The sequence below is a fragment of the Nilaparvata lugens genome, chromosome X (assembly GCF_014356525.2).
Source record: "Nilaparvata lugens isolate BPH chromosome X, ASM1435652v1, whole genome shotgun sequence".
In the NCBI taxonomy this organism is placed as follows: Eukaryota; Metazoa; Arthropoda; class Insecta; order Hemiptera; family Delphacidae; genus Nilaparvata; species Nilaparvata lugens.
The window spans coordinates 17,511,071-17,525,659 of NC_052518.1; the positions used below are offsets into that span (position 1 = coordinate 17,511,071).

A 14,589-nucleotide genomic window follows, 5' to 3' on the forward strand; every position below is an offset into this window, starting at 1 on the left:
TTTTACTTTTGAGCAAATGCTCAAACTATTTTTTTGATGAGCATGAGCAAAAGGTTTTGCTCACGTTTATTCATAGAAAATGAAGCAAATGCTCAATATTTTAGAAGTATAAGCAAATGCTCAACTTTATTCATATGGCCCATTGAGATGAATAGATTTGGTTCTTGATTCAATTCTTAGTTCTAGTTGGAGGTGGTCATTGGAAGACGGAAGTTTTGTTGTCAAGGAACGTATGACTCCAAAAAAATTATTTTTGCCATTAACGTTTTCGACTCCAAGGATGTAAAATCAGAAAATCACTTCAATTATATGGGCTACTTGGTCGAAACTAGTTGTAAAATTATTTCAGTAGGATAACTTTCGAGATAAAATCTGCTAATAAGTTAGTTAGCGCTGAGATTGAATGAAGGTAAGACAGAGTATCATTGTGACTCATAACCGATTCAGAGCTCAGAATGTTCCAAGGTTGAGGTTGAATGGCATTGAGTTGGAGTATTCTGAGAGTGTTAAAAACCTTGGTCTTGTTATCTCTAAAACATTCTCATGGCTCAATCAGGTTGAGATTGTTTGGAAGAGGGTGTTTGCTTGCATCCATAGCTTGAAACGATTTGCCCTGTTTCTTCCACTCAACATCAAAATCATGCTGGTCAAGACTCTTGTGCTGCCTCACTTCAGCTACAGCGACACTGTCATGAACGACATGACTGTTGAGCTCTCTAACCGACTGCAGCGTACACACAACTATTGTATTCGATTCATTTTCAATGCTAGACGATTTGATCATGTTACACCTTTCTATGTACAACTATCTCTCCTAAAAATGAATGATCTTCGTACTTTGCACATGTTGACTCTGCTTCACTCAAGAATCAAAAACAAATCTCCATCTTATCTGTCAGAGCATCAGATTCCTGTCTGAACGTGCAACAAGGCATGGCAACTTGCTGCTAGCTTTTCCCATTCATAGAACGACGACTTTTGAGAGATCATTCGCTGTCACGGGTTGTAGGCTGTGGAATAATCTTCCTGCTTCGGTCCGGGCCATTGATGGGCGTGCTCGCTTTTGGGGTGGAGGTCAAACGGATTTTGTTGGCGGGTCTGCGGGGGTAGCGTGTGGTTGGCGCTTGGAACTGGTTTGGTAGGCTGTGTGAATGATTATATTAATAATTCCTTTTTTTTACTATTGTTTCTTGAATTATATAATTGATTTTTCAGTCTAAATGCAGATTGACTGTTTTGTTCCAACTATGTTTCTATTTTCTAGCGATATTATTTAATGTATTTTTATTTATATATTATGTTACACTGTATTATTTATTCAATTGCATTTGTTATGTTGAGATTGTGTGGTTGAGAGGACTTGAAAGTCCTAACTCCGCCTAATAAAGAATTTTTTCATTTAATTTCATTTAGCGCTAATGTTTGCATCCAATGCTGGCGGATGATGGGAGCTAAATATTGTAGTAAATATATACTAAAAATAAAAATATGTAATTGAATAAAAGCTTCATTTGAAAAAAATGCTTATTCTTGAAGTATTTTCTTCACAGACTTACCATCATCATTTGCCTTATTATCCAAAATAATTACGTTCATCATTGGTTTTTGTTTTGCATAGCCGTAGCGAGTTATGCCTTCAAATGTACTTTTAATTCCAACAGTAATTCGATACGTTTTCTCAGCACTGAGAGGGGTATTAAAATACACCCCATACCAACGACCGTCTCCAACAGTGAATTCTTTTTCAATTATCTGCAACATTCAATAATAAATATCATGAATATGATAGAGTTTCAGTTCACAATCTAGAAAGTATTCTGGTAGAACTCTTACAACTTTCCTAATCCGTTATAACATATTCAATCCATTATCAGTATTCAAGTATTATAAGTAATAAATTAGATAATTTTCTTTGTAGTAGAGAATACAATACAGAGTGTCTACAAACTGCCTACCAATACTGTAGGGCATTTTTCCTGGCTAAAAAACATATCTAAATTGAATATAGAATATGGTTGATGACCCACCTAATTATTTAACGTTATTTTATTGTTTGAAATGACCTAAAATTGCTTACTATTAACATGCAATGCAAATAGAGATTGTTACATCATTGAGGCGACTCTATTAGCATGCCAAACTTTCAGTGGTCACCTATCACTAAGGCTGCCATATCTCAGTTAATATTGGACCAATTTTTAAAAATTAGGTACCAATCGATAGGTAATTAGATTTACTAAACAAAGATACTCATGTATTTGTTTTGTAAAACCAACCGTTTCTGAGTTAGTTGAGAAACAAAATTTTAAATGACCGCCATTTTGTTTTATGAATTTGAAAAATTATCATAATTTTTTTGTAGCTTTGTCTAGTTATAAATAATTGTACAAAGTTTCAATTTCGTATGTTCAACCATTATTTAGAAAAAATGATAAGTGAGAAGATCAATATGTCCGCTGTGTGAGTAACTGAAGACTTGCGGACAATTTAAATATGATAGATATGTTTTTTTACCCAGAAACAATGCCCTAGAGTATTGAACACTCTGTATATAGTGGTAGATATTCATATTAAATAAGGCCATCATCAATTTGTGGTAAACCCACTGTTAAGAAGAGTTTGCAATATACTGATAATGGTTCAGCAGCTGAAACTAGTTTCCCGATTTTTCAAAAATTGATAAATAGTTGAAATATTGGACACAGATGAGATTAATTGGTTTCATAGTGATCAATTGAACGAGAATCGAAATAAATGGTGCTATTATTTACAATATACCCTGGGAATATTGACAACAGAGGATCAGAGAATACAGAGTGCCAATGCCCAAAATGGTACAGGCAAACAATCTAATCCAGCATGCCCTTTGCCGGTCAGTTAACTTCACCACCAGTCCACTAGACACTTCTGTACAGTAGTATTCATTTTGAGCCAAGCCAAAGTAGCATTCATTTTCAGCCAAGCCAAAGTAGTATTCATTTTGAGCCAAGCCAAAGTGGCATTCATTTTGAGCCAAGCCAAAGTAGCATTCATTTTGAGCCAAGCCAAAGTAGTATTCATTTTGAGCCAAGCCAAAGTAGCATTCATTTTGAGCCAAGCCAAAGTAGTATTCATTTTGAGCCAAGCCAAAGTAGCATTCATTTTGAGCCAAGCAAAGTAGCATTCATTTTGAGCCAAGCCAAAGTAGTATTCATTTTGAGCCAAGCCAAGTAGCATTCATTTTGAGCCAAGCCAAAGTAGCATTCATTTTGAGCCAAGCCAAAGTAGCATTCATTTTGAGCCAAGCCAAAGAAGTATTCATTTTGAGCCGAGCCAAAGTAGCATTCATTTTGAGCCAAGCCAAGTAGCATTCATTTTGAGCCAAGCCAAGTAGCATTCATTTTGAGCCAAGCCAAAGAAGTATTCATTTTGAGCCAGCCAAAGTAGCATTCATTTTGAGCCAAGCCAAAGTAGCATTCATTTTGAGCCAAGCCAAGTAGCATTCATTTTGAGCCAAGCCAAAGTATATTCATTTTGAGCCAGCCAAAGTAGCATTCATTTTGAGCCAAGCCAAAGTAGTATTCATTTTGAGCCAAGCCAAAGTAGCATTCATTTTGAGCCAAGCCAAAGTAGCATTCATTTTGAGCCAAGCCAAAGTAGTATTCATTTTGAGCCAAGCCAAAGTAGCATTCATTTTGAGCCAAGCCAAAGTAGTATTCATTTTGAGCCAAGCCAAAGTAGCATTCATTTTGAGCCAAGCCAAAGTAGTATTCATTTTGAGCCAAGCCAAAGTAGCATTCATTTTGAGCCAAGCCAAAGTAGCATTCATTTTGAGCCAAGCCAAAGTAGTATTCATTTTGAGCCAAGCCAAAGTAGCATTCATTTTGAGCCAAGCCAAACCAGCCTTTATAGCAATTGAATAATTTCTGTCTCATAGGCTAGCCACGGTAGGCTAGTGATGGTAAAACATGCATGATACACATGACGTTATATATTATTGCATCATCACAGGGAAAGGCTTCGAGCAGAATTTTTTGAGGTTAGGTTTTTGTATCTCCAATTTTTGTTTATTTTTTCTTCGCTCCTCTAATGGAGTTTAAATTATAATTCTATCATCGTAATTTGTAATTTAACAGTGGTTTATTTATTGTTATTTTATGTTAGAAGCCTCTCGCTGATGACAAAACATGCATGATGAACATGTGTGAGTGTGCATGATAATTTTCCTAACACGTATTTTCTTCTTTTAAAATAGTGTTATCATTTAGAATGAGAATTCGGTATTTTGAATGCATGAAATTTATAACTGTATTCACCTCAGCAGCAATTTAGTAAGGAATGTCATCTTGGGCTGGCAAGTCGTCTTACATTTTTGTGTCATCACAGCTATGATCACAGTGAAACACTTCGAGCCATTTTTTTTCATAATCTCCAATTTTTCTCTATTTTTCTTCACTGCTCTATTTGAGGTTAAATTATATTTCGATTATTGTAATTTGTAATTTTCCAATGGTTTATTTATTGTTATTGGTTGTTTTTTCGTGTTAGAAGCCTCTCCCTGATAATGTACATGTGCAAGTGTATATGAAACATGACATGCATGTACTCTACCGTTAGTGGCCAGCTTTATCTAAATGAATAAATTAACAACTGCATATTCATTGCTCTCTCAATTTTTTTTTAATTGAGTTATGACTTGGGATGAGAATTTGGTATCTAGAATATAGTATAGATTACCTGTGGGTCCACCTCGGCAGCAATGTAGTATGGAATGTCGTCTCTTGAGGCGTCACTCCACGATCTCAAATTATGCTCCTCGACGATGGCATTCACATCTGATATAACAATTAATCGGTAGGCGGTAATAGGACCGTTCTCATTGTTGATAGGATTCACTTTGACCTTCATTGTATTCTTCTGGCGAGAAATGATTTCCACGTCTTCTGGTGGAGTGGGTTCTAGAAACAAAATAACATGCTAGTGTTTGTTACTACTCAATGGAAATCATGAGAAAGCAGCTATTCTCCAAAGCAACAAAAAAGAACCTATGATATCTATCAAGGATTCAATTGTATAATTTTTTTCGAATATTATCTTAATCATCATTAAATGTAGTTGAGAATGGGAGATAATGTTACTACCGCCGATATGGGTTTCAGACAAATATGAGTAAAATGCTAGCGAAATAGAAAGGTTACTTACTACCGATATGGTTTCAGATAAGTATTATTCAAATGTTGGAGTAATTGGGAAATAATTTTCTTACCACAGATATGTTTTCATCACTCAAATGTTCTGAATGAAAATGAAATGAAAAATGTATTCTTTCCTTAATAGGCCTAGATAGGTGATAACGTTACCAGTAGGATTCATGTATGTTTTTGAAGTGCTATCAGTATTTTTCAGTTTGGTGGTAAAAAAGAACATAGATTATAGTAATATTGTTGCTTGTATTCGTCCAACAAATACGAATTACAATTACTATATTTTACATCATTTTGTTTCATTTGAAAGAGAATAAAATTTGATTTGATGTGAGTTCACACAAATATGATTCAAACTCTAGGATCTACCCACACTATCACGACTCAAATCGCTAAGGGACTGGAGACACAGTCTCTCGGCGGCGCAGCATATTTTTTCAAATGAGTTATGACTTGGGATGAGAATTTGGTATCTAGAATATAGTATAGATTACCTGTGGGTCCACCTCGGCAGCAATGTAGTATGGAATGTCGTCTCTTGAGGCGTCACTCCACGATCTCAAATTATGCTCCTCGACGATGGCATTCACATCTGATATAACAATTAATCGGTAGGCGGTAATAGGACCGTTCTCATTGTTGATAGGATTCACTTTGACCTTCATTGTATTCTTCTGGCGAGAAATGATTTCCACGTCTTCTGGTGGAGTGGGTTCTAGAAACAAAATAACATGCTAGTGTTTGTTACTACTCAATGGAAATCATGAGAAAGCAGCTATTCTCCAAAGCAACAAAAAAGAACCTATGATATCTATCAAGGATTCAATTGTATAATTTTTTTCGAATATTATCTTAATCATCATTAAATGTAGTTGAGAATGGGAGATAATGTTACTACCGCCGATATGGTTTCAGACAAATATGAGTAAAATGCTAGCGAAATAGAAAGGTTACTTACTACCGATATGGTTTCAGATAAGTATTATTCAAATGTTGGAGTAATTGGGAAATAATTTTCTTACCACAGATATGTTTTCATCACTCAAATGTTCTGAATGAAAATGAAATGAAAAATGTATTCTTTCCTTAATAGGCCTAGATAGGTGATAACGTTACCAGTAGGATTCATGTATGTTTTTGAAGTGCTATCAGTATTTTTCAGTTTGGTGGTAAAAAAGAACATAGATTATAGTAATATTGTTGCTTGTATTCGTCCAACAAATACGAATTACAATTACTATATTTTACATCATTTTGTTTCATTTGAAAGAGAATAAAATTTGATTTGATGTGAGTTCACACAAATATGATTCAAACTCTAGGATCTACCCACACTATCACGACTCAAATCGCTAAGGGACTGGAGACACAGTCTCTCGGCGGCGCAGCATATTTTTTCAAATGGTGTCACACAAACTAGGATATTTCTGTATCGGTGACTCTACAACTGCAAGACTCAGTTGCTTGGCAACTCGAAAAACTGGTCGCCAAGCGACTTGAATATCGAGCAATATTCAAAAAAGTGATGTTAGTATTTGAAATGAGGTAGCGTAAAATATAGACGAGCGCAAGTTTAATTATTATCAAGTTCGTCGAGAAATTATTTAAATTTTCGATATTATACAATAATTATCTATTTATTGGATAGAACAAACAATGTATCAACATAAATCACAAAACGCTTGATAGGAAACAAAACCGCTTGATTGGAATGACACAATAATTACAAATTCAAATAGCTCAAGGGCACTACTCGTGCGACACAAATCGCGAAGCGACTCCATACATCAGCGCTTCAAGTGAGTGTTTTGTCAACTACAATGACAACGTTCCTAAATCGAAACTCAAAAATAATTGAATAATTCTTTGATAATACTAGCATATTGTCTTTTAAAGCTAAAACCAAACCCCAAACTTTTCCCAAAGCTAACTTTAACCTTCAACTAACTTCTCCATAACACTATATGACGATTTCGAATTTTAGCCGTTTGTGCATTTGGATTCCAGTACTGGGACCAGGTACTCGAGACAGAGTTTCACGGCGACTCGACATGCTGGTCGCTAGTAGGTGTAATATCCTGTACTTCAAGTAAGGGACGTAAGGATTTGAAGTGAAGTAGCGTGAATATAAACGAGAAGACGTTCAAATTTGTAGATTAAAGCAGCCAAATTCCTAATTGAAAAACGTTTGATAAATATAAGTTATACAATTTTAAATAAATCAAGTTGAAAGGACCGAAATACTGATATCCGTGACTGGAGTCATACGATTTGAGTCGCGCTAATTTTATTAGAGCCATAGTAGTAGCTTGGAAATTATTTACTCACCGCCGATATGGGTCCATACCGCCAGGTACTTGGCAGCCCCCATGCCCAATTTGCTATTTGCTCTCACAGAAATATTGTATCTAGTACCAGGATGTAGGTTGAGCAGGTCAGCCTTCATGGTCGAATTGGGATAGTTCCATTCAAGGTTCGGTCCCAGTGACACGCTGGCATGAGTTTCTATCAAAATGGCTGACACGACGTAATCTTCGATCATTTCATTAACCGCTACCGGTTTCGACCATTTTATCTCTATTCTTGACTCGGACGTATTGGAGAGATTTAGAGTTTTTGGAGGACCTGGAACTAGAAGCAGAATACGTTTGATTTTACATTCAACATGTTACATTAAAATACTGTATATCATTTTACTTTAAATTTTATCTCAAGTTCTACCCGGGAGGGTCGCGCCTGGTCTTTTACACCCAGTCATAACTGATTAAGGAAATTTCTCTGCACTCATGAAAAATATGTGTTCCTCCTCCACAGTACCCTCAAATGGACTCTTCCAGCACAATAGCCATGCACAGGGGCGCCATTTAGGGGTGGCAGGATCAGATGAATAATGAAATTTCGTAAGTATCCTTAGAATCTCATACTGATACTTTGTTTAAACAGCAGTAGTATAATTCCTTCTACAGTATCAAAAATGTAGCAAAGTTGCCTTGAAAGTATGGCTACTGGTACGGAGTAATAAAAAATATATTTTTCTCTGTGGTATAGTTGAAGCTTAAATATAGAAATGGAACAATTATTGATCAGGGCACAATAATTATTGCATAAATAGAGTTATTGCATAAATTTCAACGTGAGAATTAACAATTTGAAAGATGTCACAGTGAAAGCAAAAGAAAGGGCACAATTAGACAATCAAAAATGTATGTACAGAGTTGGTGAGAATTATGGGAACAGCTTAATGTTTCTTCAGCTTCCTCACTGAAAGTTATTTTCCAATTAGAATATGATCCCCAATGAAATAGATGACATTGTCATTGTAAAAGAAAAATTTATCTGTTTCAGTGTATTCCTACTTTAGGGCTATATTCCTCTGTAGGCCTATATTTCTAATAAATATTTCATTATTTAACAACTAATAATGTATATGTTTGTATTGATACTTCAACCACATTTGTATAAAACTGGAAAAAATGAAGAATATAATAACATCTTCGAATGTAACATTTATGGGGAAAATCCCAGGACTCTCTATCCTTTGGGGGTATTCCTTCCCCCCCTCATACCTCATGGTTCTTGCCCTCCCTAGCAGTTTGGTGAAATGGCGCCACTGGCCATGCAGTTGGCGCCTCATTTCCGTTGTCCCAGTCATATTGTACGATTTGACAAGTACTGGTCGAATACACCCAGCGCGACCCAATATGAATTGTTATATGAATTTTAGTTAACTCGCAGCAGGCGCTAAGGTTTTTCTTGCCCGCTGTATCAACAAGTAATAAAATTTTTCTATTGTAGAAAACTTAATTTAATTGTATTTTTCATTCGAAATTATTGTAAGTTTGCTTAAGTAATGTTATATCGGCGAATAAATTATTATTATACTTGTACACGTTTCACATCATTTTCCTTCCTTCAACAATTTATTGAATTATGTAAGAAAATGCGAAATATTTACATAAAAGGATTGAAAATGACAATTATGATAATTTTTGGAGGTTAGGGCTGTGCAAAGGCTGAAAATAAACTTTCTACTGGTGATATTTTTCAAAGTTTCTCGATATCAAGCTATAAAAAAAGTTTTCTCAGGAAAACATTTTTTTCGATCATTAATTTCTGAGATATGAGCGCCTAAAGATAAAAGTTTTGGGACAGAACATTTCAAATTTGGTAAGAGATAAATCCATGAGATTTACAGGATAGATTCTTCATGGTATTGATGATCTAGTAAAACAAAATTTTCTGAAAATATCAATTTTTGAGAAACTTATTCAATTTACCAGAAATTACCAAAAATAACATCCAGTTGAGTTTCTCAACAATAAGTCAAATAAGAAAATAAGTTTCTCAAAAAATGATATTTTCAGAAAATTTCATGTTTTACTAGATCAACAATACCATGAAGAATCTATTCTGTAAATCTCATGGATTTATCTCTTACCGAACTTGAGATGTTCTGTCACAAAAATTTAAACTTTAGGCGCTCATATCTTAAAAAGTGATGATCGAAAAAAATGTTTTCCTGAGAAAACTTTTTTCAATAGCTTGATGTCGAAAAACTTTGAAAAATATCACCAGTAGAAAGTTTATTTTTAGCTTTTGCACAGCCTTAAGAAGCTTTTCTTGTTATCAAATATTTTCAAAATATATCACTATTATTCGTTCAAAAAAAAAAATATATATAAATATATATATATATCAATCTATCTGATATTACTGCACCTGGTCTAATCCACCCAGCACAACCCCTCATGTGATTTTTCACTTGCGCGACTCCTCTAGGGTTAATAAACATCATACTGAAATGTTTGTCTACAGCATCTTACTTATGATGTTCAACAAACTTCTGATAACTATGCCCAAGCCCTATACTTACTATTATTCAGATAACAAATTGAGGTGTGAGATCATAAACTAATGTAACAGGTTGGTCGAATAGACTAAAGCTGGATTCCCACATATATATTTATTCATTTATTAGGTTAGTGTCCCTGTTGGGAAATATTCTTCCCATGATTTCTTATGGGACTATTCATACTCGCTGGGTCCGGATGTTTGGGAATAGTCCCATTAGAACTCAGAGGAATTATATTTTCATTGAACCGGACGCGGACACTGATACTGATAAGTGGGAATCCAGCTTAACACATTGCACTTTTCAGTCTGCTAGCACTGCATTGTCGTCGTTGGCAAATAATCAACTAATTATTTAAGCAAATGTATTTTCAACTCAATTGTGTTAAATATAGAGTACAAAGGTAACCAGCTATAAACAGGGCAATAAGTGAAATCATTACTTTATATACAACATCTACTAAATGTCCTCTATAGGAATCAATGCAATTCTCAAGTTTCCCACGACATTTTGCAGAAAGGCAGCGTATTAACTAATATTCCTTCAATTTCATTCAGAATACGTTGTTTAAGGCTAAGCTAATTCTGGGTGTATTGTACTAAAAACTCTCAAAAGTTTTTAAAGTCGACATAGGTTGCCAAATTGGGAGGTGTGAAATATTATACAAATATTGTGAACACTTGAATCCTTTTACATAGAAATAATTATAATTCCTATTCAATCCACTATGAAATTAAACTCTTTTACAAGAGAAATATTATTGCTTTCATATAGGGTGGGTTCATATATTATTGCTTATAGGTATTATTGCTTTCATATATGGAGCCATAGAGTAATAAAAACTTTATTATTTCTGTCATCTCTGATGGAACTTACCATAATGTCCTGTAGCATAAATACTAACAAATCCATCTCCACCACATATTTGGGTAGAGTTACCTGGACATGTCTTGTTGCATACGCCTCTATCTTGTGTTTCAATGGAGCTGAAACATGTACAGGCTTGGGAAAACTCGAGACCGCCATACCTGGGAAAATGTCAAGATTGATTACAGGTTTCAAAAACTAATTGGTTTGTTTTTCAGATTGATTTCTACAGTGATGCAGATTTGATGCCTAGTGAGATCGTATAGCGTAGTTTCATCATTATTTAAGAGAGAACAGTCATTTTCAACAATCAAATACAATGGATAATTCAAAAAGAAAGAAGAATATTACAATAATAATATCTATCATACAACAATATCTATTTTCTCATATTTTAAATTGATCTAGATAAAAATGTTATATTAATCACTACAAGGCATCTATATAAAATTGAATAAACTAGCATCACCCATTGCTTTTCTGTTTCAGCAACTATGCCAATTTCAAGTGACATACGTATATCAATAGTTATATTGATCCATATTTCTATCCAGCATTTAATTCATTAGGTACTGTGTCGTTATAGGCTTGACGAACAATGCTGATTGTACAAATTAAATGTAATTTGAAACTGCATTGTTTCATCATTATAATTGAAATAATTGTGCGATAGTGGGCTACTAGAAACTGAAATGCCACGCATCTTGAAAAGATATAGACGAGCTCAATATAGACGAATGAATATAACGAACATTGCTGCCTATCTTAAAGGATTGGCTGTGGCTCCAAAAAGGCAGAAAGTGACACTATTCAATCTTCATCAATACGAGAATTGTACTATTGAGAATCAGCTGTTACTAGACATATGTTGATAAATATTGATTATTTACCCAACAAGGTAAATCTAATTGTAAAATCTGGTAGTTACCTACCAATGGAGAAAGTGGAGTTTTTTCAAGTACAGGTTTGTTACACAATGAACGCAAACGTAAGGGGGGCGTGAATTGATAATGAAACGGTTCAATTATTTAGCGATGACTCGCGGCTAGAGTCGTCGCGGCTGAAGCACCTATAAATTCATTGGATTTAATTATTTATTAAATTATTATGTTTTATGAACGTTATGGCGGCAGATGAATTAGAAGTGTTGGCTACTATATAATATTGCTTTTATATCTAATTAATTTATGGGATGTGCTCCAGCCACAAAGGCTCTAGTCGCGAGTCGTCGCTAAGGAATTGCACCTTTGTAGTATGAAGTTGCAACTGTTGCAAGTATCATTTTTGCATCAAAGATAGATTTAAGTGCTCCGACTTGATATGAAGAAAGGTTAGATAATAAAGTAATGTTTACATTGATTATCAGCTGATATATATTCAATGGTTAATATTATTACCTAAGTTATCGAAGCAGGAAATATATCGGTGCTCTTCTTGAGCTTCTTTGAACTCTTCTTAATCTAAAGGTGCAATTCTTTAGCGCATTTTCAAGTTCATCTAAATAGGAAAGTATGTTGTTATTTTCATTTCAATGTCAAAATAATATAGGAAATTATTTCAACTTTCCGATGCTTGCTCAGCCAATCCTTCGAAATCAACAGTCAACAGCAATGTTACCTATCGAATCGACCTCGTTTCTACCAAGATATTATGGTGGCATTGCGGTATCTTGTGGCCCTAGGCCCATATACTTAAGAGCCACCGTGCTGTATTCATGGAACATTGTAGAAACATAATTTATTAATAAAGTATTCAAACTCAATTATGAAAAATATGATTAGGTTGAATAGTTCAAATATTTTCTTGACGAATAAAATATAATTTATTATTTGTAACAAGATAGAACTGTTAATATTACATCGAATATACCTGTATCAGCTTTCTTCTTCTTATATGAAAGGCAGTGGCAAGGCAGAGAATTGGTAACGCTGTTCCAAAGTAAGGCTGAGAATGAGTAAATCGAGCAGTGCAAATATTGTGTTAATTTTTATTTCACTAACAAATACATACTTTTATTTTATTTCCGAGAAATCCTGATAAGCCAATTTACATTTGCATAACTCAATGGTAACTTATGTTTATTATGATATAATATGTAATAAGTTAATTTGAAAAGTTAATCAGTTATAATATTGACTTGAGATGTGAAAGTTTCATGAATTTTTAGTGAAGATTGTAGTGGAACCGGTATACGTTAGGGTATGAAAACAGTCTCACAATCATGTGTCATTAAGAACATGATTAATTTAGTTTACAGATTAAATAACTGGAATGAAATATTGTAAGAGTTTAAAGTCAGAAAGAGATTGATTTATAATTTAATCTACTCTTGGTAGTAATATGAGTCATTGAATGGGCAGGGCTGATGACAAACAATCGCTAGATGCCACTGAAGTTTGTTCATACTTTTCAGGGTTATAAGTCTACGAGGATAACTACAGTACATAATAACAGGAAATAATATCGCCAGTAATAAACTCTGAAGTAATTTAAAAGAGAACTTCATGAAACATAATTTATGTTCCTTTTATAACCTTAAAGTGAAAAATAAGCACGCTTATTTACCTGTAACCGTCGACGTCCAAACATGCATTCAAACAATTTTCAACATTATAAGAAGCGGCTGGAGTACTGATAACTTGTGAACTTTCTGATACATTAGGTAATCGTTTGAAGCATCCAATATTTTGTCCAAATAGTTCAAAACTAGAGCATTTACCAAATTTAACAGTAAATAATAAGCTAAACAACACTATTGGAACATTGAACTCCATTTTAATTCACAGTTACAAACAAAAAAAAAACAACCTCAAACAACCCAACCCATCCCAACAAACGAAACAACAGTCGAACAGTGTTACTCCATAGATTACTTCGACCATAGAGTGCTACCAGCTCCACAGCTGATCTGAATAGAGCTAAGATACACAATAACTAGAGAGACCAGGAACGGCTCTTTAGAATTTAAATTCTTGAATTCAAATATGCGCTCATTATTTCTCACCTTTGATTTTTAATTCTATTTTTTATGACTCTACCTGGAAATAATTTTTAATGGAAAATATCTTAGACCAGTTATAGAATAGACACGCTAGGAAGTCTAGCGTCTGAAGCCAATATCTACTGCCAAATCCACCCATCTTGACGTCACAGCAGTGACGTCACGCATCGTATGGAAAACTTTCAGATTGTGTCTATTACAGATGCATGGTGTTTTTAGGTTATTTCTAGCTACGGGCAAAAACGATATCGGTTGAGTTATAATGTGTTATGTGATATCGGCTTCAAAGTTTTTATGTATTTGAAAATAATAAGGTACGATAGCCTACAAAACTAATTTATTGTCATGCTGCAATGAGTTCACTTACATCATAACCAAGGATAATATTACTACAGTTAAAACTTACAATATTTATGTGTATAAATATCAACTTACACATGAAAAGATATTCCACTTTTTTTCCTAAAAATTTCAGTGCATTTATATGCTGCACAGAAGATTACCATTTTCATAAATAATAATTACATAAATAAATAACAATCTTCTATGGAAAACAAGCTATGTTTAACAACAATGCATTGTTCAACAACAATGCATTGTTCAACAACAATGTAAGTTAAACACCACAAACACTTACACAACAGACTCAAAAAAGTTTTCTATAATTTTTATACGATGCGTGACGT

General features: G+C 34.1%; 1 protein-coding gene across 1 annotated transcript in view; it reads right to left on the reverse strand.

The window, feature by feature from the left end:
• The window catches only part of LOC111059790 (putative tyrosine-protein kinase Wsck), a 46,051-nt gene extending 32,290 nt beyond the window's left edge, over positions 1-13,761 (reverse strand). The window contains exons 1-5 of the mRNA XM_039442562.1: positions 13,468-13,761; positions 10,912-11,063; positions 7,512-7,814; positions 5,678-5,898; positions 1,557-1,752 (exon numbers count right to left, since the gene is read on the reverse strand). Coding sequence (XP_039298496.1) covers positions 1,557-1,752; positions 5,678-5,898; positions 7,512-7,814; positions 10,912-11,063; positions 13,468-13,676 — 1,081 coding nt within the window. The 5' untranslated portion in view covers positions 13,677-13,761. The remainder of the gene's footprint in view (positions 1-1,556; positions 1,753-5,677; positions 5,899-7,511; positions 7,815-10,911; positions 11,064-13,467) is intronic.
• Between the last annotated feature and the right edge of the window lie 828 nt (positions 13,762-14,589).